The sequence below is a fragment of the Orussus abietinus genome, unplaced genomic scaffold, assembly GCF_000612105.2.
Source record: "Orussus abietinus isolate OABI.00-Male unplaced genomic scaffold, Oabi_2.0 scaffold3, whole genome shotgun sequence".
NCBI lineage: Eukaryota > Metazoa > Arthropoda > Insecta > Hymenoptera > Orussidae > Orussus > Orussus abietinus.
In genome coordinates, this window is record NW_019395984.1 from 1,696,834 (window position 1) to 1,722,183 (window position 25,350).

At 47.3% G+C, this 25,350-nt stretch overlaps 5 protein-coding genes across 11 annotated transcripts; 1 reads left to right on the plus strand and 4 right to left on the minus strand.

The window, feature by feature from the left end:
* The first annotated feature begins 1,968 nt into the window (after positions 1-1,968).
* Positions 1,969-3,654, plus strand: LOC105699031 (glycine-rich protein DOT1-like). Its single transcript, XM_012423729.1, has 5 exons — positions 1,969-1,986; positions 2,055-2,119; positions 2,196-2,752; positions 3,184-3,412; positions 3,495-3,654. Exons 1-5 carry the CDS (start codon positions 1,969-1,971, stop codon positions 3,652-3,654), a joined length of 1,029 nt encoding a protein of 342 aa, XP_012279152.1.
* A 3,809-nt stretch (positions 3,655-7,463) lies between these two features.
* On the minus strand, positions 7,464-8,681 carry LOC111674293 (uncharacterized histidine-rich protein DDB_G0274557-like). The gene is made up of 4 exons (XM_023433904.1): positions 8,661-8,681; positions 7,995-8,059; positions 7,615-7,878; positions 7,464-7,515 (listed from the first exon to the last, which is right to left on the minus strand). The coding sequence occupies exons 1-3, from the start codon at positions 8,679-8,681 to the stop codon at positions 7,650-7,652; spliced, it is 315 nt and encodes a 104-aa protein (XP_023289672.1). The 3' UTR covers positions 7,464-7,515; positions 7,615-7,649.
* A 2,175-nt stretch (positions 8,682-10,856) lies between these two features.
* Positions 10,857-12,002, minus strand: LOC105699060 (signal peptidase complex subunit 1). Its single transcript, XM_012423760.2, has 3 exons — positions 11,763-12,002; positions 11,582-11,641; positions 10,857-11,395 (listed from the first exon to the last, which is right to left on the minus strand). Exons 1-3 carry the CDS (start codon positions 11,805-11,807, stop codon positions 11,213-11,215), a joined length of 288 nt encoding a protein of 95 aa, XP_012279183.1. The 5' UTR covers positions 11,808-12,002; the 3' UTR covers positions 10,857-11,212.
* Positions 12,003-12,177: 175 nt separating this feature from the next.
* Positions 12,178-19,902, minus strand: LOC105699247 (solute carrier family 26 member 10). Of its 6 annotated transcripts, XR_001104006.2 has the most exons (17): positions 19,475-19,902; positions 17,761-17,875; positions 17,272-17,472; positions 17,067-17,177; positions 16,814-16,998; positions 16,535-16,699; positions 16,020-16,124; positions 15,815-15,948; positions 15,562-15,724; positions 15,312-15,488; positions 14,711-14,983; positions 14,448-14,621; positions 14,263-14,379; positions 14,056-14,182; positions 13,046-13,223; positions 12,706-12,963; positions 12,178-12,640 (listed from the first exon to the last, which is right to left on the minus strand). XR_001104006.2 is itself a non-coding variant. In XM_023433923.1 (16 exons), the coding sequence occupies exons 2-16, from the start codon at positions 17,855-17,857 to the stop codon at positions 12,849-12,851; spliced, it is 2,283 nt and encodes a 760-aa protein (XP_023289691.1). In that variant the 5' UTR covers positions 17,858-17,875; positions 19,475-19,902; the 3' UTR covers positions 12,658-12,848. The 6 variants fall into 6 exon arrangements, 5 of the variants coding, with proteins under 5 accessions (XP_023289691.1, XP_023289690.1, XP_012279531.1 ...); XM_023433923.1 differs by lacking the exon at positions 12,178-12,640 and having other exon boundaries at positions 12,658-12,963; positions 17,272-17,433; XM_023433922.1 differs by lacking the exon at positions 12,178-12,640 and having other exon boundaries at positions 12,658-12,963.
* A 162-nt stretch (positions 19,903-20,064) lies between these two features.
* LOC105699048 (juvenile hormone esterase) lies at positions 20,065-24,047 on the minus strand. Of its 2 annotated transcripts, XM_012423748.2 has the most exons (11): positions 23,970-24,047; positions 23,574-23,763; positions 23,364-23,504; positions 23,098-23,278; positions 22,616-22,801; positions 22,306-22,535; positions 21,951-22,113; positions 21,141-21,298; positions 20,871-21,018; positions 20,613-20,745; positions 20,065-20,484 (listed from the first exon to the last, which is right to left on the minus strand). In XM_012423748.2, exons 2-11 carry the CDS (start codon positions 23,760-23,762, stop codon positions 20,298-20,300), a joined length of 1,716 nt encoding a protein of 571 aa, XP_012279171.1. In that variant the 5' UTR covers position 23,763; positions 23,970-24,047; the 3' UTR covers positions 20,065-20,297. The 2 variants fall into 2 exon arrangements, with proteins under 2 accessions (XP_012279171.1, XP_012279170.1); XM_012423747.2 differs by lacking the exon at positions 23,970-24,047 and having other exon boundaries at positions 23,574-23,813.
* Between the last annotated feature and the right edge of the window lie 1,303 nt (positions 24,048-25,350).

Consider the following 25,350-nt stretch of genomic DNA (forward strand, 5'->3'; position numbering starts at 1 on the left):
TTAACTTCTGTCATTTTTGCAGATTTTTAAATGACCGAAATAAATCATTCACAGCCAAGGAATGAAGCGACAACCTGTATCCTGATTTCCGGAGTTCCACTATCTCGCCAGGAGGACTTTTCAATTAAACTTCAAAATAATTCCTTGCTGGGGTGTTTTAATTTCTACCTTGGCTTCGTTTTTCAGGAGGCTCTATAGTTTCCTTTTTTTGTCGAAAAAGGTCAAGAGTTCTATTCTCAGCGCGTGGGAGAAGCCAGTGCGGATGAAAGTAAGAGGAAAACGCTCGATTCTCGGACCTCTTCCGGCGAGAAACGCACATGCGTGAGAGATTCTAGGGATGATTTACATCGCTGTAGCCAATTCGTTCCGAGAGTTGCAAAGGAATTTAGAAAACCGCTCGTTTAATACGGTTACATTAAACAGTCCATTCGCGTCCCATTATAAAGACTGACTTATTTGGGTTGAAGTGGAAATCTCGGAAAATGATCAGACGACGCCCATCATTTTTAGGTACGGTAAAACAGGAACGAGCCACTGACGAGTCTTGTTACAAAGATATTATAAGCGGATTACGGACATAAATCTCCGGGAAAAGGATTCCCAGGATGGCAGGTCCGATATCTGCAAGGACCTCGTCTTCGGACGTGCCGCGAATCGCTAGATTTGCCATAAATCGGGAACTCGGCGTAACTAGAAAGTCGCCGTATAATTTATAATCGCTTAAAGCGACCCCGTGAATAATCCTAAGGGTTCCTGGTTCCCTGAAAAAAAAAAATAATTACCAGCAGTAGCTTAGACAAACGGTGTAATAATTATCCGAGGAAATATCACCGGCGCCGGAAGTGAATTTTCAAGGTCGATCCGGATTTCATGGGAGGACTTCTGGCAAGATGCGAATTTCCGGCCGATCCGAGATGTCGAAGAGAGAGCTCGAAGAGGTCAAAGTCACGAAATTTCTCACATGCGACTTCTTCGGCGCGAACTCTCGTGGGAGAGTATCCTCTCACTTTCTTCCCGAGTGCACCTAGCATCTACTAATTACCCTGCGAGATCGCGAATCCGTAATTAGCTTGGAATCGAAAGGAGAAGATCGCGGAAAGACGACCTTGCTTTCTATAGCATTCCAGGACCGGCCGAGGTTGTCGATCCCGAATCCAATTAAAAAATTGATATAGATATTAGAGAGCACTTTCGACGTTGCGTTAGCTTCCGTTTTCTCCGGTGTCCCCGGTACTCGACATAGATCATTTCCTCTGGAAAGTGGACACAGCCATCTCCAGCATGTAAATGAAACTCGTTACCGAAGCTGAATTCACTTTCGTTGGCGGAAGTGCGGAGAGCCGTCCGGAAGATATCGGTCATCGGCGTCTGTCGTCGATAGCCAGTCAAGAACGTCGATTTGCGTAAATTTCCGACAATTACCGGCGACTTGGGACCAACCACGCCTCGAGCCATTAATTACCTACAATTACAATGTCTGGAAGCTTATATATGCCTTGATATCTGGAGCTTAAGAGCCGTTCTCCACGGCCGAGGAGGCTGGAGAACGGTTTTCTCCGCGGGAAAAATGAAATTGGATAATCAGGGCGTTTTTTACATTTTTAGAACGAATCAGGGCGTGCACTCGGGTGAAGTTGGCCACGGATTCCAAGGTACCTACGAAGGACTAGAGGATTCGGAAAGACGTAATAACCTTTCGAAGCGTTCTCCAGAGTCGGCGGGGGGCCTGGAGAACGCCCGAAGCGCGAATTTCACTGTCGGCTCTGGGTCAGGGCCGAAGTAGGGGAACCAGCTCCATACAGCCATTCCTCAGCTTCCCCTGGCCAACGCGTAAGGCCGTTCCCCACCGCGTCTTCCGGTCTTTTCCTCTGCCCGGTATATATAGACCCTGGGGATCTTACATATATATAACAGTGTATATCCACCCGTCGAGGCGACGAGCCGCGCATCGAGAAGTCCCGAAGGACCATGGCATCCCGGACGGCTGTAAGAATACCTTTTAAACCTCCTTATAATCTCTGGACCTCCACCTAATCGCCTTTTCCTTTCCGCAGATGAGATTGTTCGCCCTCGTCGCGGTGTGGACGGTCGCGGCCGCGACCTTCGGCGGCCATGAACAGTGGGTTCCATTTTATTCCAAGACGAAAATTTTTTCTAAATTTCTTAATGGCGTTAATTTATTTCCTTGATTTTAGCGTGCACATCAAGATCCACGTGCCAGAGCTCGTGGAGGATGTGCACCACGAGAAGAAGATCGTGAAGGTGCACGAGGAGCACGGTGGAGGTGGGCACGACGAGCACGTGGAGATTTCCTCTCCTTCTGGAGGTGACATCGGTGGAGGTTTTGGAGGTGGCCATGACTTCGGTGGTGGCCACGATTTTGGCGGCGGTTTCGGAGGTCATGGGGGTGGTTTCGGTGGAGGTCACGGAGGTGGGTTTGGATCAAGCGGCCATGGGGGTGGTTTCGGTGGAGGCCACGGAGGTGGGTTTGGATCAAGTGGCCATGGGGGTAGTTTCGGTGGAGGTGGCCATGGAGGTGGATTTGGAGGTGGCCATGGAGGTGGATTTGGAGGTGGCCACGTGATCACCTACAGCTCCGGAGGTCACGGTGGCGGATTTGGAGGAGGCCACGGTGGTGGATTTGGGGGAGGTCACGGCGGTGGATTCGGAGGAGGTCACGGCGGTGGATTCGGAGGAGGTCATGACGGTGGATTTGGTGGAGGCCATGGCGACATCGGGGGTGGATTTGGAGGTAATTATGTCACGCGAGAAGTATGTCGCTCCGTGTTGAAAAATATATCCGGGATACGATACACGTGAAATTCAAGACATTCGACGCAGGGACCTTTTCTTTCGCGAAGTGCATTTCACCTTCACCTGCGACCGAGATGAGAAGGTTGTAGGACCCGTTTGGCAAGGTTTCCCTCTTCGGTGAGATCGTAATCGTCACTTGAACTTTACAAGCCCGATCTCGCCTTTCTCGGCCACTCTCCCTGCTCTTCCCATGGACACTTGAAAGTGATGCGATCCCCGTAACTGCATCACCTCGCGAATCCGGATGCAAGCGCAAATCCTGTTTTCTTGTCCAGGCGTTCGAATCTCCCCCCATGTTTGATTTCACGTTTATCAACGATATAGGAACGCGAGAGAGGGAAAAGAAAATAATGTTAACGTCAATTTTAGGTGGCGGACATGGAGGAGCCATCATCGTGAGCGAACACCATGGGGGTGGCGGCTATGGAGGCTCCAGCAGTTTCGGAGGTGGTCACGGGGACATAGGAGGCGGTCATGGGGACATAGGAGGTGGATATGGTGGAGGCCACGGAGACATAGGTGGAGGTGGACACGGCGATGACCACTCGTATGGGTCCAGCAGCTATGGAAACAGCATCTCTTCGGGCTTCGGGAGCAGGTGAGATTTTCCACCTTCCTCTTCGTGTATTTTTGTATATATCAAAATGTCTATCAGTAACGAGGACCTATCTTTTATGTAGCGGTCATGGGAGTTCCAGTGGAGACAGCTACAGTTCCGGAGGAGGATACGACTCCTACTCTGGAGGCCACGGGGGTGGCTCCTCCTACGGTGGAGGAGACTCTTATTCCGGTGGAGGCGGAGGCCATGACGGTGGCTTCAGCGGCTACCACAAGAAATAACCCCATACAACGGTGGTAAAGACAACGGACGGTCTCTCATGCCGTCCGGAAAATGGGGTTCTAGGATTCCTCTCAAGCTTTCTCCTCTGAGCACATCAAATTTCCGAAAGCTGCGCCCTCGATGGCCACGGAGGCGTCGGTTGTAACCGCATACAACGCGACATACAACACGACTGATCGCGTCATTCCTTCCCGAGAGCATTTCACTGCGATATCCATATATATCTCACGAAGTAATCGATCGGCTAGCGATCGATTCAGTCACTGTCCATTGAGTTGTTGCCGTCGTCGAGCCCGTTGTTCGTGTTGTCTGCCGAACGACGCAACAATGCCACTGATCGATGCGTTTGTTAACCGAGTCAAGCTCGCATGGTTTCCGGACATTTCGACGGGTTGTAGGTCCACGTGATTTTCAAGAACAACGCTACAACACCGTCCAATCCCGCGACAACGCCATGTCGAGCTGAAACGTTGTTAAATCGTTACATGTTGTATGATAAGTCCTGTAAATATCTTAGCTGTATCTATTGTTATTTTAATAAAGTTTTTTACTCCGACCGGTTGTATCTCAGATTAAGTGCGTTGTTCTCAGCTCAACCGAGGTATGAGAGGACCCAGCGAAGGAGAGCTGGGAAGGTAAAAGCAGGCAACTCGTGATTTTTAATTCCATCATGACGGTTGTTATCTCATGACTTTCGTTCCAATGCCTTTTGGGGTTTAATGGAGGCTCGTTCGTGGTCGAGGATTTCTTCGCCCCTCTCGTCGTCGAAAAGCGAAACCGTGCGATCCGCCGCCATTTTCCGAGCTGTCTGGAAGATTAACGGTGCCGATGTATTAGTCTTGTAAAATCGTGCGTTGCGGCGAGATTAACTCGAGATGGAAAGCTCTGCCGAACGGAAAGTGAAAGAGGCGGTGGCACTGCGGATGGAACGCGTTTTCACTTATGTTGCTGCATCATCGGCGTAAAAGATATTCGAGATGAAATCTACCGATACGGCGGCAAGTTTAATGTCCATTGATCCCTGGAGAATCAGTATACCGATATTAATCAATTAATGGAACGATACATTAATTAGATATGTTCTTGGTGCGAGACTCAGTCCCATAAATCAGACCTCGTAGGATCGCGGATCGAATTTAAGCCAATCACGTTTCGCATATACAGCATGAAAAGTTGATTTCGAGATTAACGACGGGAATTGGATTCGCCGATTTTTCCCGGTGTTTTGTCGACTCTAACCACTAAAAGGGGCCGAAAGAAACGGCGAAAGAGCCAAGAGGAAGGCGCGGTGGGATAATCGAAATTATCGGGACGTAAAAACGATTGCTTTCGGCTTTACGTAATCCGACGTCGTACCGAGACCAAAGCAACAAGTGGACGGAATACTTCCGAATCGGAAGCGAAATGTTAACGACGGTGAAAATGAGCTTCCCATCCGTGGCGCGGAAATCTCTCCCCGTCTTAACTATTCATTACGGCTTCCACTTTGCTGAGAATTACGGGCCGCCTTAACACGCGCTAACTGCAAGTTGGGTAAAATCATGTCCTTGCCTCAATTAACAAATTGCGTTGGAAGATTCCCCGAGATGTGTACCGAGTGTACCGGATAATGAATTCCTTCGGCATGTAGTTTACACCTTCGGCAAATGCCTGCTTGTTGAGCAGATTTTTCCCTTATGAAAAAAATTCCTCCCGGAACAACAAACCGTTGTGCAAGTCGATATTGGCGCCCGCGACAATGGCTGTGGTCGACATGTAATTGGTACCAAGAGAAAGAGAGAGCGTCCAATTTTGCTTATCCCGTTGTTTTACGGGCTCCCGTTGATTGACTTTACCGTTTGTTATATATAAGGCTCTAGGGGAAAAATGTCTTTTAGTCAGTGACCGCTTCGAGTGCAGAAACGCGCTTCGGGTATCTCGACGCCGAAGAAAAATGGCCGACCTCCGAGTACACGTGGGTGTCGCCGGTTGGCTCTGTGCTTACACCTTAGTAAATAAAATTCAAATACAGTAGACACTTTTGAAAGATAAAGGGAACGTTGAGAATATCGAGAAGAGCGCTACGTAAATCTTGTGGGTTCTCTTCTCCAAGCGACATTTCTTGCGCGAGTCGCTTCCAACCGCGCATCGAAGTCTCCGCCGATCTCCGACCGAGATGTTTCCGCGTCATGCAAATAGCGTGACAAGTGCACATATCGGTGCATGTTTTATCTTAAACCGAGTCGCGTAATTCGCAGATTAGCTCGCAGGAAAGAGCGTAAAGATTTATTATCTGCCTCGAAGTGAAACGAGGCATTTACGAGGCGTCTCTTAGCGTCTCTTTCGCGAGTCGGCGTCTCGTTCGAGAGACGCGACGCCGGTCATCTCGCGGTCCTATATGGAACTATCGGGATTTTATAGATTCGTTACGAGTAACCAGTGAGGACGTTTAGTCGCGTTACCGTTGTATATCATTAGGTAACTACACTTAACGTCCGTAAGCCGTAGGCTTATACAATGACCGTCGAGCCGTGGCTTATGACGGAGTTACGGCCGCGTCATTATAATATTCGTCGCGCAATGGCGGTTACCAGAAGGAGCAGGAAAAGGGGGATGCAAAAAGAAAGCAGGGCACGTCGCTCGACCGAAAACAGCCTGATCTAAATTCTACCTCGGATATGTCGACCCGCGTTATGACTTTCCACGGTATTTTCGGGACTCTTACGCAAAGGAGTTACCAAACGAATGAACTTTTCTCAATTTTTAAGGTACTGTTGCTCGTTCTCCTCTCGGTTGGATTGGTCTCCTCGATGCCCAATCCCAGTGGCCATGGACACAAACAGTAAGAATCTTGCGGACCGCTTTACATAATTTTCTACCCCACTTATTTTATCGAAAATGATTTATGGCCGAACGAAATTTCTTTCAGCACCCACGTCATTATCCACGTTCCAAAATACATTCACACCCATCATCACACCCACGTGAAGAAGATCTACATCCCTGTAAAACCGAAACCCAGCTGTTGGTGATACTTCCGGTAAAAGGATTCTTCGGCAGCTAATTAAAATTGGAATTATTTGAAAATCTTTTGAACCGCCTTTCGGTCAGGAGAACGTAGCGTGTACGGTATTCATTCTTTGTAAATAAAATAGAAACGAATACATAGTTTATCCGTGTGATAGATTGGACTGCACGCGAAGCATATCTCGCGGAAGAAGTAATGCGACTAGCGGAAGGAACGGTGAAGCATCGGCCCCGAGAAAGTTCGCGTTTCATTAAAGAGCATTAAGGCAGCAAATAAACCAGCTTATATTCCGCGAGAGGTCAGGCGATCGTAACGTTTATTACCGAGCTGCGTGCACCGGACATTATTTCCCGACAGAGTTTCGCTTCCCGACAACTAATCGAAGAAATAAACTGTCGGAAACGAGGGCCGGAACCGGGCCGACCGAGATCGCGCAAACTCGGGAAACGAGTCGACGTCGTTTAATCGTTAATCGGAAAGATCGAAGGAGGGCAATAAAATGGGTACTAGGAAATTAGCTTAGAGGAGTAACAGCGAGGGAAAGAAACGGCACCCCGTTTTCTCGGTTTTCCTAAGAAACATGTAATGTACAAAAATAAGTCTTTACAGTTAATAGTATTTACACGACGTTGGTCCCGACGCAATGATTTGCGTGCGTTCAGGTGCGACTTACACGCTAAAGATGGCGGCCGCCTGGCCGCCTTGTACTGTGAGTTTTGATTAGTCGGCGCCTGATGCACTCGAGGTGCATTTTGAGAAGCTCTTTCAGAAAGCCTAGCCTATAAGTGATTCTCATATTCCCTTAAATCTCGTGCAATCCCTCGAGTTAATTTATCCGGCACGCCCGAATGACCTGCAACGAGATCGGTAGAAATTTAGTAACACCGAGACGTATGGACGTTTTCTTTTTTTTTTTTAACGCTCTTACGAGTATATCGAGACATTTGCTCACCTGATGAAGGAGAACTAGATCGGCCACGACTTGCTCTACCACCAATGCTTTTCCTCGTGCACCGGCACGTGCACAGGTACGTGGACTTTTTCCACGTGGTGCACCGGATATGGGACCGGCACCGGAACCTTCTCCACGTGGTGCACCGGTACCGGAACGGGTACATGGACCTTCTCCACATGGTGAACCGGTACGTGAATCTTTTTCACGTGATGGTGATGCACCGTATGCACGTGATAGGGCACGTGGATGACGTGGTGGGAGCTGATAAAAAAAAAAAGAAAGAAAATTGAACAATTAGGTAACCCAAGAATTGAAGAGAGGAAAAAGAGAAGTGGGAAAAATGAGTAGGTAAGAGTAAAAGTTCAAGTGCCACTTACTGATGACCGTATCCACCTGGTGCAGGTGCAGCCATGGCCACGGCCAGGATTCCGCACACGAGCAACTGCAAAACGCAATGACGAATTTTTAACAGGCGCATACCTTGCCGAACGAGGTGTACTCTACATCTCGTGCACCGTTCCCTCAATGGACATGATTCGAATCGGCGATTATTGCATTTCACTAGGTTTCTCGCGTGCATGGTAATTAGCTAGGACGTGGAGCCGAATTAAAAGTGGGCCAACATTGGCCCAAATCTCGATGCGGGACAGTGGTCCCGATTTTGGCTCGCTCTTTCCTTCGGTTTCACAGGTACGACACATTGGGATGAATTACCATTAAATTAGAAAAAAACAAAAAAAAATAAAAAACGTTCAAACACTTCACTGAATCCATATTAGAAAATTCCGTCGAAAGCACTTGCAATAAATTCTTCCGTCCACTGAGAAAAAAATCCCGACGAAGATACTTTGAGGTCCGATCTAAAGATCTGGTGCCGCAAAGAAAATGCTAAATGCAAATGCAGTCGCCAAAATTCGAGGATGTCCTTGTTTTTTTTTTTTTTTTTTTTTTCAAGGAAATAAACTAAAACTTCGCGAAACCAGTGAAAGCGAGTAGAAGGTACGCGGTTTGGTTTTGAAAGTTGTTTGAAAAAAATTACTCACAGCAAGGGTGTGAGAGTACATTTTGGCGGGTCTGTGACTCTTGACCGAGTGCTGATACAATTCTGAGTTACCCGGTCAGCGAAGTGTTTATAAAGGACGATCCCATGCCAAAACCACCCGGTAAGGGTGGGAGCGAGTCTGGTCGCCTCGTTGCGTAAACCAGTGCGGAAACGTGTACGTTGCGTGTTACGTAGCCAGGTAACTCGCACGTATTCGTATTCCACCTGGCCGGCTCGTATACGTGGGGCCAGTCTGGGGGAACCGTGGTTTAACAAGTTTTTCCCCCAAAAACGTGCCCCCCCCACCGTTTCGAGACGTGCCCGTCGCATCTAAATTGACCCATCGAACATTTCGAATGCGTTTCTGCGCCGATTTTGCCGCCACCGACGCTTCCAAGATGGCGGCGGACGGGTCCCTCCACCTCGTCACTTCGCAACGCCGTATCTCGACACCCAGCTCGTAAATATGTCGCGATACCGCATCGAATAGCGCCTCGTCATCGAAGCTCTCGATGATGAGATCGATTTCGAAAGAATCTCCCCCGATTTCCTGAAACATCACGCCATCACGGCGACCGGTTCTCCCTAGGACGCCTCGAAACTTCTCCTACTACGCTGGTCATCGCGTGGGCTGGAAGTGGTGCAATTGCGGAGAAAACGCCTAGTCGTAAAGGATCAATGTCTAGACAGCCGTATACACCCCGGGAGATTCCATTTCACGTACAATCACGGTACGGTACTTGTTTCACGCGATTTGCGATTCAGAAGTTTAAGGCTAGCGCGCCTGTAAACGCGATTCCGGGACAAGATCGCCGGACGTGTCTACCGCTCAACGGTTCACGTAGTAGATTCTCAATTGGAGCGGCTATTGGTCGTAATAAAACGCGGTAAATGCTATCATATCCACGCTTTCGTAATTCTAGATACGGTCGGCTGAGGCGATGTGGAAACCCATTAGAAAATAAGAGTTTCTTGGCCAGAGCGGTGGGCTATGAAGTCGCGCACGCATGCAAGAGCCTGATGGCATCGCGACGCCCTCGAAAGCTGAAACGCGTCGCTTTGCTATGATCGAGTCGCGATTTGTAAAAATTGCTCGTCGGATCACGTATGTCCTATGCGTGGCGCAAGTCAGAAGTAGTATCGCCAATTATGCGGGGAAACTTTCCACAAAGTTGCACCTGCGAGGCGGCGGATGTTTCTAGCTTCACCTCTTGCAAGGAAGCGCCGAGGGTTCGCCATTCTTGCAGCGAAATACGGCGATCGTCGAAATCGGGGCATCGATCTTCCTATTAAACCGCGGCGCCTGAACTCTAGAAAATAACATAGAGATTAAGCCGACTTCCTGGAAGATTTCAAATGCAGTCTAAAAATTAATAATTTTCACAGGGCACGCCGAGACGTTTCCAATATGGCGGCGCCAGCGATAGAAGAATCGCCTATCGGTTTTCCGAAGGTCTCGATCAATTTCTCTCCGCTGGCTTGCGATATCTAGGCTGCAGGAAGTAGTGCAACGTGCATACTTAAGGTATCCATCATACAGGGAGAAAGCGTTTCGTAACCTTTGGGTATGGTTTTTTTTATGTGCCCATCGGAACCGACGCTATCCAGCGACTCGGCGCGTGCCCGCTCGGACCCATCCCGGATTATGTAATCGTTCTGGTTGCAACGGAAAGGTTAACTTCCTGCCGGTCCAGCGCCATCGAGAAAGTGAGAATTTTTCAGGAAATTATGTCCGGCCTCGGCCGCCGGGAGAAAATAACACCCAGAAAGAAAGTCCACCTGGAACTGGTCCAATAATTGACATATGCTTCGAGTAATGGCGGCAGGCTAATTGTATGGACACGATTATAATGCTTGTTAGAGCTAACTCGGTAAAAGTCGCAGCAAGTTTGTAACGCAAAACTTGTATTTTCGCTGGTGTACGCTTAGGACTTTGCTATTAATCTAAACAGTCTTACAAAGGAAGTTGTCGGGTAAACGGAGTCATTGCTGCTGGCAATAAAAAACCGAGGGCTCGTTATACCGTAATTGACTCGATTTCTTGAAAGGAATTCGATGATATTTCATTGCAATTATTTGCTTTGCATTAGGATTTAAAAGCTACGTTTTTTGTTAGAGGGGAAAGCGTTAAATTAAGTACCAACTTTTGGATAAATATCGGTGAAAGTTGGGAGCTTCAAACATTTTTGCTAAATCATTCCAACGGATCAGACGAGCTAGTTTATTTAAAATAGTAGAAATCAGTGCTACTATTAGGTGGATACTGTTTGAACACTTTCACTGTCGACACTCGAGGCCTCTAAATTAATACTTCACATTGAGTTAAATAAATGCTTGTATCACCTTACGTCGCAATAATCTGAACGATGAAATTGGATTTACATTTAGAAAGTGCCGGTTATAGTCCTCTTTTGAAATTGATACCTATCCCTTGTACCATATTATGACACCTTTAAGCGATAGCCAAACATGTAATTAAATTCCAAGAATATAAAGTAAGGTTTTCACTCCGCTTTCTTCGTACACACTTATCAAGGAATCATGGACTAACGACTATTTCTTTTTCTTTATCTTCAATGGCACTTCGGATTGTGGTTTTTGCCACTCTAGCGGTTTACGTCGGTACATTGGCCAGGGTGGTAATGTCAGGATGGCTGCCAATACGGAGCCTGCCGCCAATATGTATATCGTCTGTGAGAACTCTTCGATTATGTAGCCCCATATGAAGCCTACCACCTGTTGACAGAAAATGTCCACTTCAATTTGTGTATTCTAACAAGCGAAATTTATGAAATTTTTATACACATGGCTTTAGATAACAATCTTGAAAAAAATCCTCGGAACGTTTGAAATCGATACGGATAAACTATGGCGTACAAATATCATTAAATATTAATAACGGTAACAATTACTTTAACTTACTCCAAATACAGAAATTATGATCCTGTACAATCTTTCCGCCCTAGCTTGGCCATCATAGTCCTAGAAGAATAACAGATAGATATTTCAGAATGAGTGCAATATAACCTAGACAGGTACCTTGCCGGCTCTTTTACTCCGCAATGAGGTTAAGTAACGCCTTACGTAGAATAGAAAAGCTCACCATATGTGTCGGAATGGACCGCATTTTCTGTATCCATGAGCTCATTTTCAAAAATGTCGAAATTCTCCAAGAAACCGTGTGTTAATAAAATACAACTTATCACAAGTTAGCCAGCTGTCTGATACGTCGACAGATCTAATGCGCAGCCCTGGCGCGCAGGCGGTAGGTGCAAGACGACGCCATGCTGTTGCCAGGAGACGAGAAGCCGCGAAATTTGAAATATTACAACGTGCAATAATTTGCACATGCACGTCAAAGGGACATCTATTTGTATACATTATTTTTCACTTCCGTCGTACACAAGAAAATCGTGCGTCAGGGAAAAGAACGTCGAAAAAGAAAGCGCGGCATTCCACGAGAATATCTTATGTTGCAACGATGCGGAAACCGCGGAATAACTTCTTTTCATTTAACGAATACATGTCACGACTTCTCTAAGCATCGATAGCAAGTTTTGCGTTCGATCGAACGCTTCTAATGGAAGTGGATTAACACATAGGCGAACACGCGCAATTATTCACAGTACATAACGATAGGTATTTAGCGATAACTCGCGACCGGTTCTACCTGCCAGGAATGCTAGACGAGAAGAAAGAAAGAAAAAAAAAAAGGCAAAATACATCACGAGATAGCTCCGCTTTCGAAATGCTCGAAGACTGTCCCGCCGATGTCCGCGAATTGCGAAATCCCGTCGACCATCTTTGATCCTCCGCCGCTTTCTTGCAGCCCTTTCTCTTTCCTGGGTCTTAAGTAATCCGCAATTGGCAGACGCGGGTCTCTGTCTCCGCATTTTTCTTCCATTTCACTCGATAAACTACTCCGGTTTTACCCGGCCGAATAATTTCTAGGGAAGGGGGGGAATCCAAGGAAACCTTGCCCTGTTGAAAAACAAGCGGTTAATTAACGGACGATTTATTTAACGCTCACTTATTAAATAGTTAACCGTGAGGGTGAAGCGTTGGATGTCGCTCTACGTCGAGACTCTCCTCGACGCGTTCGTCTCCTCAAGAATACTGCCGGCAATGAGATTCTGGAATGAGTTTTTTCCGAGCTCCAGGGTCTCGAGATGGATTTCTCTCGGCACGTTCAGATCGCCCCGTAACCGATGGCTCTGGGTCCCGTCAATGTCCGGACCCAGTTAGAATTTTCGAGACTCGTTCCAGAACGTTCCAGGGGGCCTTCCTCGGGTTCCCGGGAACCGCTGCAAAGCGCAGATCGTGACTCGCACTCCAGACTTATGTGTGTCGGGGCTATAATTAGCCTTAACCTATCGTTTTGATTACAATCTGCTCATGCACGTGCCCTCCTCGTATCGTCCACAGCCCGTCCAGATCGGGGTCAGCGTCGAGGCGAACTCGTGCCTCGCGAAGTTCACGGCGTCCCCGACGGTTGGGAATGTCGCTAGCAGTCCTTTTTCCCGAACCGATGCCATGCACTTTCGCATCGTCTCGAACACAGGTCCTAAAAACCCCAAAAAGGTGGTTAGACACGCCCGTAAATGTATCGAGGTTACCTCTGTGTGGAATAAATTGGGTTTAAGTAACTCCAAGCGCCTCTTCCGGGCCCTGCCCTTGCGCCGCCATCTTGGATTCCCCTAATTCCTCCGACGCTGCCCGACTTTTTTTTGACCTTAATACCGATCGCCTTCTTTGCATGCAGACGCGACTGCACTTTCTCGCAGCCGGTCCTGTGGTAATAAATCCGCCCAGGCGATAAAAATAACCCATGAAAGTCCGTCGATTCCTCCCTTGGCTCTTTACGCGTCTTCCTGCAGTCTCGGGTCCCCCGAGACGACCTCTTCCGCTTAACTTACGCAACCGCGCGTTATTTCATCCCGGGTCGCTCCTTTTTCGCCGCGATGGACGCGGAACCGGCTTCGAACGTATAAATTACGACACGGAAGAGGCGGCTCAATTTTGTTTCACTTTAGGGATTTCACGGGAAGGGAAAGCGTCCTTTCGGGAGACGCGGAAGCCGCCATTTTGGTTCCGCGCTTCTTCGACAGCCGAACTATAAAAGCGGAAGAAACGCTAAATCTCCCTCTATTTGCAGAGCGAAGCGTGTAATACCCAGCGGTAAGAGCTCCAATCTAATCTCATTGTCGTCATTCCACGGCGCAAATATTATTATCACAATTACACGCTCCGCCGTGCAAGTCGGAGAGCTACCTCCGAGTCTGAAAATGGCGCTCTACGAAGGTGCGACATTTTCTGAGACGTCTCGCCGACTCGATTCATTTTCCCGGAGCTTTCTTTCCGTGACGTTTGTTCATAAAAAATGCGCACGGGCTTACCGGAAGACCCTGCAAGAAATATGACCGTCTCCGTTTTCTTGTATTCCTCGGCCAATGAACGCACTGTTGCACAACCTGTCGGGTCGATGTACGTCAGGGCGGAGAAGTCAAGGACCAGCACGTGCATCTGCAACGAATACCATGACCAAAATCGTCGGGAAATGAATAAAATAATTTATCCCTAAATTCTGTCCCACAATAACGTACAATAGAATTAGGTGAAGCATCTTTGACCTCGCGTTTCTCCTCGTCCTCGTAATTCCCCGACGAGGACTCTCGCTCGGATCTTCGGTCCTCCTCGTACGAAGGATTCGTGTAACCTTCCTGAAAAAGAAATACATATTATTACTTACATATATTTTTTAATAAAAATTTTTTACACATCTACCGACCACTTGTATCTTCGCCGAGGATGTCTCCTTCATATGGGTTTTCCGGCGATTTTCTAATTCGGTCAGCGCATTAAAGCCCATGGTCTTGTACACTTCCTTCCGGAAGTGCGTCTTCGAGGCGAAATTCAGACTTCCGCAGTAGCGCAGGATTCTGACTCCTGGTACGTCTACAGTCTGGGGATGAAACATTCTTTAAGTACGAGGAGGTACTACTATTTTGTTCATTCGAATACATTAATTAATCTTCGGGAACGCCATCTTACTCCTTTGTATCTTTCGGCCTCGAGGTAGATCTCGGTTCCTGGGACCAGGGCCAATCTGCACGCATAAGGCCGTGACGAATATACGATTAACGAGGTCAGAGAAGTCAGGACACCGATCAGCAGTCCATATTCGATGTCCAGAAGTATCACAGTGCTGAAAGTGACCAGCCACACGAGAGCGTCCACTCGGGACAGTTTCCAAAATTTCGGGAGCTGCTTGACCTGCAGGAGCATCCCTTTCAGCGCCACGACGATAATACTGGCGAGGACGCACTGCGTGATAAAAAACAAAACAATAAATTATTAAAAGTGACTGATTAAATAATACCTCGACCGATCGGATGAAAGCGGTTAAATTTAATTAATATTTTCAGAAAGTTGGCCTATACATTTCTCAGCGTATCAGGGATGAAAGGTCCCCGCCCCAGCACTTTGCATCTCTTTAAACCCCGTTTAATCCTCTCGTCGTTCGGGAAGTGTACTTTAATTGATTACTTATTTCAGGGAGATCCCGAGTCCTCCGATGAAGTATGTCGAACTTTGATCTGCCTTTGGCAGAGGGAGAGCCGGGACAGGTACACCAATCCGTTAATGGACTTACCCTGGGCAAAGGCTCGAAGAAAGGGCCCACCCAAAGCAACACACACAGCAAAATCCCGCAAGAAACGAAGCTGGCCAGCTGGCTGTATCCACCAACTGTCTGTTGCACCATCGATCTGGACAAAGAAGCCGTGAAGGGCATGCAGGAGAAGAAGGACCCTACGAGGTTGCCGGCGCCCTTAAAAGTGTCATCCAACACGTTAAATGGTTATAATTTAAAGAAGAAGAAAATTAATCTCAGGGAAATTTACCTGAGCCAGGAGTTCCTGGTTGGCGTCCACCTCGTAGTTCATCTTCTGCGCGAAAATCAGAGCCATTGACATGGATATCGTGTAGGACACCATAGTGATAACGAAACTGTCCAGCAGGACATCCGAAATCAGAGACATCGGCGGAACTCTAGGCTCGGGCAGCCTGAAAGTGTCCTTAGAATTACTTTGATCTCTCCGTTTAAAGCCACGGATTTATAATCCCGGTAATATATGAGTCTGTAAGATCCATTACCCGACTGGTATATGACCCACGGTGACGATGTTGTAATTTCCCGGCAGGTTCATGTACACCGAGAACAACGTGCTGGCGATCACGGCGATCATCTCGATCGGCACAGGGAAAGGACACATTTTTGAGATCCTCGGCTGAAACCATTGCGGAAATGAATATTCCATCAGTGTATACATTTCCTGTCACTCGTTGTCAGCGCGAGTACCTTGAGGATTTCATTGTTAAAGACAAGGAGGATAATGGTGATCCCGGAGACGACGACTGCCGTCACGTTGACGTTGTCGATAGCGTTGACGATGTCGACGTAAGTCTGAGAATTAATAACGACATTACGTACTTGTGCCTGGTTGCTTGCCGGATTTAAATACCCGTTTAGATACGGATACGTGGGAGAGGGTGGGAGAAAAGCCGGATTTTCTATAAGATTAACGACCGCCAGCCACTCGGCTCGTAATGGCGGCCGGAAAAGAGAAAAGAAACGATTCCCTCCGCGGAATCGAGCATCGGATAACGGAAGTAAGGTAAGAGTTTATCGAGGCTCGTTATTAAGGAGTTTAACAGGAAATCCTCTGCCTCCGGGAATCCTGATCTACATTTGTTCTATTTTTTTTCACCGATGCTCGATACCGATGCCCCAGAGAGACGCGCCAAAATGGAAAAGGGGTAAACGTTCGACTTCGGTCGTATTTCTGGGAGGAGCCATTCCATTATTTCACTTACGAAAACCACTTTGAAAATTCCCATACGTTTTTTCAGACTCAGCCCTAGGAGGTCTTTAACTTGGGACGTTAGCACGTGCACTGCAGCTGCAGTTGTGAATCCACTTATCAGCGTTTCGCTCAATAGCGAGGATATCACGCCCAGCCGCAGGACGTACATCGCCATCTGCAATTACGAGGAAAAAAGAAGAAAAAAAAACGGTTAGCGAGTTAAAGAACTGGGACAACTGTGAGGTAACGAGAGTAACGATTAAAACAAAAAAAGTCTTTTACGAGTTACCTGCATTAGAGCCACGGTAAAGGTGACTGCAGTCGCGATTTCCGTGGGCGAGAAGTGCTGGCTCGGTGTCATGTCTTGTCCAGTGACATTATCCATGGATGAAACGACCGTCGAGTTAATTTCATGTCCCGAGCTATGGGTCAGCACAGTTTTCCCAGTCATCATGCAAACCAGAGCGAACGTGCCTAAATAAAAATCGAAATAAAAAAAAATTTAATTGCCAACGAGATTTGCAAAAAAAATCAGGACGTACCCATCGAATTGTGTCTAGACGTCCCCAGGAACATGTAAACCAGAACCGGAAAGAAGGCCATGTAAATTCCGACGATAGGTGGCACGTTTCCCAGGATAGCGTAGGCCATGCCTGATAAATTAAAGAGTCGCTATTTTAATTTTTACTCCTTTAGTTTAAAGAAATAATTATCGGGATTTTTATGGCAAGAGGGTAGTGAGTCTACCTTGCGGGATGTGCATGACGGCAACCGTGACACCAGCTACGAGATCGCAGAAAAATTTATTTCTCCAGTCGTACTCTCGAATCCATCCAGCGAAGGGAACGGTTCTCCGGAAGCACGAATCCAGCTGGCACTTCCTGCCCTTCTTCGATATCGTGAGACCCACTGACGTGAAAAAGGGGATCGAAAGCCAAACGTCATTACCTGGGCAATTCCACCCCGGTATTCCGGTAATTAGTAGAATTACGCCCAGAGTCACGAGCGACGGGGTTTGTCCGGAACTCGGAGGAGATTTCTTAAAAATGACCGAGCCTACTCTGGGCGGGTGGAATAATTACCAGGGCGCCGGCCATTAGGGGAGCGGGATGCCCTTAATGCGCCGATGATGGAAACTCGGAGGAATCGGAATTCTTTCCTGGCGAGGACGCCAAGGGGAAGTTAGGGAAGAGAGTAAGTTATTTCAATCCCTGGAGTATTCCAAGTTCTACTCACGGTTCTTTTTAAGGCTGACATATTCGTATATGCGGTGGAATTCTTCCTGCTGGTACACGGGACGACGCACGATCACTTCCGGGCCCACCGCCGCCATCTTGCATCCCTCCTGAGGCTGCGAATAAATCGGAAAATGTGGCGATTAAAGGAGCGAAACGGCGCTATTAATATCCCGCCGCTTGACTTTTCGGATCTTGAAGACATCTCGAGGAGGTCTTGCGCAATTTGAGGGTGAAATAAAAGAGGGAAAAAGGACAATCTTGCCGGTCCCGTGAACGCGGAATGTCGAGTTTGGCGAATCGCCTTTCACGCCGACACAACGGCCGTTCGGGGAAAAGCCTAGCGAAATTCGACGAGACTCTTTGCAGCCGGTCATAACGTCTTTTTACGACAACTGCACGATCCGTCGATAAGTGTTACCACTAGCTACGTTGTCGAATCCGTTTTTAATGGAAAAACTGTTCCTACGTTAACGCTTGCGAGCTTACCCCGCAAACAGGACGCCTCCCCACCTCGCAATTTCGAGGGCCTCCATTATACAGCCGGACAAATTATAGGGAATGATTAAAACGCAGCTCGATTTAAATTACAGGAGGTTTTAAGCTCGCGAGCGCCCCTGCTCGAATTTCCGACGATTTACGCAAATATGCCCCGAAAATGGCTCGCGGTAATGGCGGCGCTGATGACAGGGGCGCCTGTTTTTAGATCGGCGAGTTGCGCGCTTTTTACGGACTGCGGGAAAACCCGGTCCCTGATTATTCTGCCCGACTCGGGATTTAAATATTTCAGGCAAAATATGGGAGACGTTTTGTCCTACTCGAAACTACTCACCTGAGTGAGCCAGGGCAAGAGGAGCCTAATTCTTCTCGAGACGAGACCCTATCTCTTCGAAGTTCGAGTGCGAACTAAGTACACCCGTTTAGCCTCGCAAGTACGGGACATCGGCGAGATTTCTCTAATCTTGAAAGATCACGCGGTCTTGCGAAATACACGTTTTACTATGCTTTTGGACTTGCCCCGAGTGTGTACGCTGGGTGCTCCAGAACGGACCCAGCTTCGGCTCGCATTAGATGGTAGACTGACCAGTGAGTAACAATCCGCGAATAAACCCACCTAAAATGGCTTGCCGATAGCCGACTAAGTACTCGTCACGGTAGAACTGCTTTGCGGTAATTATTGTGGAGACCTGCCGGACCGGTGCATTACCCCATACAGAGATTAAGAGCCAAGAAAGAGCGAGCCATGTCGACACCGTGATCTCGTGACTATCGATATGCATCGATGGGTAAACATTTACCCGGGTAAAAAATATCCTCGGAGGAAGAAATGCCAAGATTAAATCAATTACTCGCGAAGGAGTGTCCTTTCGAATTCTCCCGACCCGGCTCGAAGGACTCGCCTTGTCCTTATTAGTTGAATTTCGAGCGAATTATCCTCGTCCCTGGATTAAGCCAAGGATGGGAAAGTCTCTTTCCTTATTCCCTGAATTACGTGAGAATTATCCTCGGCCATGGATTAAGCCAAAGATAGGAAAGTCTCTTCCAAAGCGGGCGCTAAAGTTATCCACTTTCTAATAATAAAAAGAGAATTAATTAATATACGTCGGAGCGAACCTGCGAAAGATTACAACGAGGCTAGTATTTCCTCGAAATAAACGTTCCCTCGATTAGGACGGCGGAAAACTGGGAAAAATAGGATTTTCTTGAGTACCTACGTCAAGGGCCTCTTTTATTTGGAGAACACTCGCGTTGTTGGTTTGAAGTTTTCCCCTTGACGAGACGATTTGGCCTCGCCGAGTGCTTCTTCAAAGTTGCCCCGTTCCGTGTACGATTTCAGATATTCCGGCCGTCGAAGCACGCCGAGTCACAGTCTCGTACGTTTTGCGGATTTTCCTGCCATTTTCCGGAAAACCTCCACGCGAAACTCAGACGAACCGGCTGATTGCATTTAATTTCTACTCCCTTAGTCCTCTCACGATCTGGCTAATTCAGGAAAAAAAAAAATCCCCCTCAATTTTAGTGAATTTCTCTCAGCGATTTATCGAGATCTGGGGGGCGAAGAAAAAACATATTTATCCATAGAGGGGAACTTTCTTCGACCTGATGGAACTAAACCGAGGAGCGTCGCGACGCACAGTAGTCAGCAAACCGTTTCCGAGTGATACGGGATTTCTTCAGAATTATTTATGCGCTGTTTGCTTGGGCAACTGGTGGTGCTCTTATCAGCCGTGATAGTATTAGAGCGTCAGAATTTTATTACGAAAAGCATTTACATTCCATCACGTAACGCCAGACGTTTCCGCGACGTCGGAGCGATGAAAGCTGAACGAGGTGCAACATTAACGTATATATATATTTTTTTTTTTATTTTATCACACGGTCGAAGCGCAGAGCTGATAATAGGAATTCCAGCTGTACGCTCCCAACCGCGACGCCTTACTACGATACATTTTTTCTCTCGTACACTTGCTCATAAAGGATATTAATATCACAACGGACGGAATATTCGTAGACGGTCGGACATTTGCATCTTGCACTTCAGAGTAACGAACTCGCCGACCTGCAGACTTGATTGTTTCTCCCATTAGCTCTGATAATCATTTCTACGCGTCTGCTGATCGCTCGGTCGGTGACCAGAAGCGGCTCGTCGATTTGTAACTGATTTCCCTTATCACCAACTTCCGGCCACGAGACTTCAATTGCGGCGCCCTTCGGGGTGGGATTCCTGAAAAAGAAAGCGAGCCAAAAAAAAATTAAGAAAAGTTTTCCGCATTTCACCTAATCAAGTATTTTTTTTTTCTGCCTCGTTTCGAGCCGTCGAGCGTGAAGAGGAAAAGTCTTTCAACTAATCACCTGAATTTGGCGAAATTAGTCCACATGGAAACTATTCTGTCCCTCACGTATCGAACTCGAGGGGATGCGTTGCGAGACAAATCTTTCGCCGAGACGTAAAATATGTAAGGGAGGTCGTCGGAATGGGCGGCACCTGGAAAATAAAAAAAAAATAAATAATAATGACGAGATATATAATCTTAGTATTGTACAATTATTAATGTTTATATTGCATAATTATTATGATTTTTATAATTTGTATAATTATTAATTAATCACCATCCAAGCTGACGTTGTAGAGCACTCTGTGCGCGGAGTCTTCTGTGTCAACTGTAAAACGGTAGTAAAATACAGGCTCCGGGCTTAATTCGTGTAACAGCCTCTCCTTCTGATCGATTCCTGAGATGAAATGAACTTCGCTAGTGTCCTGAAATTTTTGGTCAGAGGATATTGTCAATCTTCCCAATTAATTGGAAGGAATTATCTCATGGCGAAAATTGAAGGTGGGGTAATTCGAGGCTTGTACACTCTTTAATAGTTATCTCTTACGTTGACGAGCTGGCGTAGCACTTCTGTCGAGAGATCGCTGATTACCATGGAAGGTAGATTAATGATGTCTGTAAGGAAGGGAGGCAAAATGTCGTCCAAGATCGGGACCATCTGCGTGTTGGGTATCGCTCGAAACATGTCGAATAACACGTTTCCGACTGGAAATAATAATTACTCGTCTACATAAATCCACCTAGCTGTATGATTACCCAACTAGAATTCCAATTCGTAGGGTGCACTGTTAAGCCCGGGAAAACGGAGCAGAACGCTCAGTGAAGTGGATTAAAATTTTAACGATCTGCATACTGTAAATCGCGGCTTTGAGCTACAATGAAAGTTACTGTAATTAACCGCACATACAAATTAGCTGATTATAATTGGTTAACCAGGACCGACCACAGAATCGGAGAAAGCGGGAAATATCGATTTTCTCATCTGCTGGTGATCCATTGCAGATTGATACGGCGATACTAATTATGTAATTAGCTTCTTGGCATGTTTGCTTACCGACGCCGTTTAGGAAAAGTGGCAGAAGGCTAAGTCGAGCGTATTAAAATTCTACGATTTACGGACTGGAAATTGCCCCTTTAAATCATAATGAAAATGGCCATAATTGTCCGTGCATGTAAATCAGCTGATTACAATTGCTTCCCTGCAATTTCCGGGTGCGCGCTGGGCATCTGTTTTCGAGGGTGCGCGATAAAAAGTAGATTAAGGCATCGGTTGTATGCATCGAGATTCCACTTTTTTAAAGACTGCAAATTACGGCTCTACCCGGTACGCGCCATTAAAGTAATCCGGGAAATGTACCTCCTCCAAAGAACGCCGTCTCATCGGAAGTAAATCCCAACATGAAGGGCACTTTCGCGAAGTTTCCGGACGTAAATATCCTCAGAGGGCAGTCTGATAGAAATATATCCTCTTTTCGGGCAAATTCCGGATATTCTATAGTTGGCCTAAACGGAGGATCCGCCTGTGAAAAATGAAGAACGCGGTTATTCCAAATTCAGGGTCGAAGCCGCCTCTCCTCGGTTTTTTCTAGTTTCTTCGATATAAAAAATTAATCTACTGTTAAAGAAAATAAAAAAAAATCCACAACTTGTACGTGTATGTATATTTCTTTGTTTGAGAAGAAATCCACCTGGAAAATGGAGCCTCGGCTTACCAAGCTCAATTTCTCGGTCGCCAGGACGATATCCCTCGCAGGGACGTCCATCAGCTTGCGAAGTATTTCCTCCCTTAACTCCACCCTCCGATTGAAGTTGAATATGGAAGGTCTATAGAGACGAAGCTCCCTGGCAAGGGAGAAAGCTTTGGACACGGCTTCGTCGATCCGATGGAAAGCCCACGGATTGAGAATGGAGGCGCTCATGGTGATGGCTCCGCTAAAGAGACCTGATGGATCACCGAGGACCTTATTTTTTCCCCACCTAATAAGGGCACCAAGAAAATAGGATTAGCGAAAAAAAAGGTACCTCGAGACTTCTCCGACAGGATGTGGGTGTCGACGCTGGCGCCCCCTGCGCTCTGTCCAAAAATCGTCACCCTGGCCGGGTCTCCCCCGAAAAACCGGATGTTCTCCTGCACCCACTGTAGGGCGAGGTTTTGGTCCTTCAAGCCGGCATTTCCGGTGGCGTTGAAGACATTGAGGGACATGAAGCCTGGGGAAAAAACGAAGAAAAAAAAATGGAAAGCATGGAGCATTGAAAAAATCAACGACCAGGGGTGGAGGTCCTTGGTCTCGGCGTACCCATGAGCGGCCATTCCTAGTCATGGAAATCCGTATGACGGTCAGGGGCGCGAAATAAAGGCGGCACTTCCGGGGCCATCGTTCCATTAACCGTGGCCGGCGTCGCGGCCGCGATTGCTCGCGAGCGTAATGGCTCTCCGCGCACTTCAATTACCGGCCACCGAGGGAAACTCGGGCCGGATTTCAATTCCTAACTCGGGATCGTACCTAGAGCACCGAGACGATAATTAAAAGTCACCAGCAGGACGTCCTCCTCGATAATGAAATCCGGACCGAACACCGAGTGGTCCGCGTATCCCGACGTGAAGCCACCCCCGTAGATCCACACCATGACCGGTCTTGCAGTGCTTGCACTTCTTGTACTTTGCCTCCTGGCCTGGAATTTCGTCTGATCGAGGAAAAAGTGGGTTACTCGCTGCAAGCCCTCCCCCAATTAAAATTGGATACAGGGGTAATTCATGGCGATAGCTCACCTGCGGAGTGAAGACGTTCAGGTAGAGGCAGTCTTCGGACCCTATCAGGGTGTTACCGTCGAAGGGGGACACTTGGATGCACGGTGTCCCCTCGACGCTTGCATTGAATACCCCCTGCCAGGGTTGTATTCTAACCGGTGGCTGCGAGGTCCCGATAAAAATGGAAAATGAATCTTGGAATCGAGTTTAAGCGAATTTAAGGGACCTCACCTTGAACCTAAGCACCCCAACTGGAGGCTGAGCGAAGGGGATGCCTGTAAAGGCCGCATAGGGAACGCTGCGGATTTTAGACGTCAAGATGCGCCCTTGCACGGCTCCATACGCTGTATTTACGGTGACAGGTGGCTCGTGGTGTGCGGTGGCGAATGCCAGGAAGAAAAGTGCCACGATGATGTACATTCTGAATTTAAAAAAAAAATTTTCCGGACGTGGGTCGCGATCCTTCCTCGAATGGCGACTCTCTTGGTTTGAGACTCCATACGCGGACGGCACTCTTAAGAACTACCATTTCAGCCTTATCATCGTCGAGGCGATTATCATTCCACGATGACAGTTACTTCCACGGTGGAATCGTTAAAAGGAAAATGTATATCTCGTAAACGTTACCTTTTTGATTTAAACGGGGTCCTCTTGATTGGACGACCTCGGCCGTGGTATCACCCGCGGTGAGGATAAATCGCTGTTTAAAGCATAAATACGCGGAATCGGTGGAAGTAGGCGGGTTTTTCACCTTTCCCGGGGAAAATCGAGTCAGGTATCTCGTTTGTAAAACGAGAGGCGATCGATCGTTCTCGAGATATTCGAAGGTGGAGTTGACCAATCCTGCGGTCTCGTGAGCGAACGGGTGTCGAGGCCTGATCCCCGTAATTTCTTCGTTCCGTTGCGACACCGCGTTCCCGTGGACTCTTTTTTTGTATATAATTGTATATAATTCTGGGGTCCAGGAATTAAATCTGGAATATTCACGGGGACGATCCGACCCTCAGAGGCCCGGCGACTAAAAAGGACGCCCAAGCTGACTTGAGGGATTTCACGATTTTAACCGAAAGCCCAAAGTGGTGGGGGGAAAAATGTACGACGAACGTAATTAGCCTCTTTGGAAATTTTCTAGCCTGAATTCCAGCAAGGTCGGCGCCTTGAGCAGACGTCGAAGGCTGCGTCAGAGCCGCGAATGTTTGTCCAGGTGAATTAACCGGAGCATTGATCAGCGTTTGGCAATAATCGCGGGGACGACGTCTAACCTCGATTTCCACGATTTCGAGTGCACCGTTTAATTTAGCACTTTTATCAGAATTTTACTTCGAGCCGCGTTTACGACAAATGGCGAGGAGGAGTGACAAGGATGTCCCTCCGGTGGTTGGATGCTACTCCATATTTTAAGAGGCGATACGTGACCGTACCTATAGAGCTCTATATCCATCGTTAGGGCACTCGTCGCTCGAAGCACAAAGCTACTCGAGGGAATACGTGCCAGGACTGCAACTGCATTATAAAAGAAATTACTTTGACTGCGACGCCAAGTTGGCAGTCTCCCTCCACCTGATGCAAAAAGTAGGAAGATGGAAGTCGGGATTATCATTTTCATTTATTAGCGACTAGTCGGGCATTTAGGGGTACCAGGAATGGCGTCTCCCTCCTCTCGATTCTTCTTTCTGTTTTTTTTTTTTTCTACGTTTCTATATTTATTATGAAAATATAATACAAAACATCCTATGTTGTATTACATAGATAACAATGCTCAATTAACTTTTTTTTTTCCCTTTTGTTCGTAACATTACCATCCAACGCTATGTTGAAGCATGTCGGGAAAGGTAAGGTCGTTTTGGAGGAAAAGGCCCGATGTACAAAGGGACAGACAATAGATGTACAAGACTGAACAAATGAAATCATGGCTCTTGCGGAGGCATTCCGTGTTTTTTAAACCAGGGACCTCTCGCCCGGTGTGCATTTTCGTATTCGTTTCCATGCGTCCTTCGAGGAGTTTTGT

Excerpts from the sequence above, each read along its gene's own strand:
- LOC105699031 (XM_012423729.1), top strand. Across the intron at positions 2,753-3,183 it reads CATCGGGGGTGGATTTGGAG|GTGGCGGACATGGAGGAGCC; the intron begins GTAATTATGTCA and ends CGTCAATTTTAG. Across the intron at positions 3,413-3,494 it reads TCTTCGGGCTTCGGGAGCAG|CGGTCATGGGAGTTCCAGTG; the intron begins GTGAGATTTTCC and ends TCTTTTATGTAG.
- LOC111674293 (XM_023433904.1), bottom strand. The coding sequence starts at position 8,681 with ATGTACTCTCACACCCTTGCT. Across the intron at positions 8,060-8,660 it reads TGTACTCTCACACCCTTGCT|TTGCTCGTGTGCGGAATCCT; the intron begins GTGAGTAATTTT and ends TGCGTTTTGCAG. Across the intron at positions 7,879-7,994 it reads CCAGGTGGATACGGTCATCA|CTCCCACCACGTCATCCACG; the intron begins GTAAGTGGCACT and ends TTTTTTTATCAG.
- LOC105699060 (XM_012423760.2), bottom strand. The coding sequence starts at position 11,807 with ATGAGCTCATGGATACAGAAAATGCGGTCCATTCCGACACATATG. Across the intron at positions 11,642-11,762 it reads GGTCCATTCCGACACATATG|GACTATGATGGCCAAGCTAG; the intron begins GTGAGCTTTTCT and ends TTATTCTTCTAG. Across the intron at positions 11,396-11,581 it reads TCATAATTTCTGTATTTGGA|GTGGTAGGCTTCATATGGGG; the intron begins GTAAGTTAAAGT and ends TTCTGTCAACAG.
- LOC105699247 (XM_023433922.1), bottom strand. The coding sequence starts at position 17,857 with ATGGCGGCGGTGGGCCCGGAAGTGATCGTGCGTCGTCCCGTGTACCAG. Across the intron at positions 13,224-14,055 it reads ATTTCTTGCAGGGTCTTCCG|GACCTGTGTTCGAGACGATG; the intron begins GTAAGCCCGTGC and ends TGGGGTTTTTAG. Across the intron at positions 12,964-13,045 it reads GGCACGTGCATGAGCAGATT|CGGTTCCCGGGAACCCGAGG; the intron begins GTAATCAAAACG and ends TGCGCTTTGCAG.
- LOC105699048 (XM_012423748.2), bottom strand. The coding sequence starts at position 23,762 with ATGTACATCATCGTGGCACTTTTCTTCCTGGCATTCGCCACCGCACAC. Across the intron at positions 23,279-23,363 it reads TGAACGTCTTCACTCCGCAG|ACGAAATTCCAGGCCAGGAG; the intron begins GTGAGCTATCGC and ends TTCCTCGATCAG. Across the intron at positions 21,019-21,140 it reads TGCTACGCCAGCTCGTCAAC|GACACTAGCGAAGTTCATTT; the intron begins GTAAGAGATAAC and ends CAAAAATTTCAG.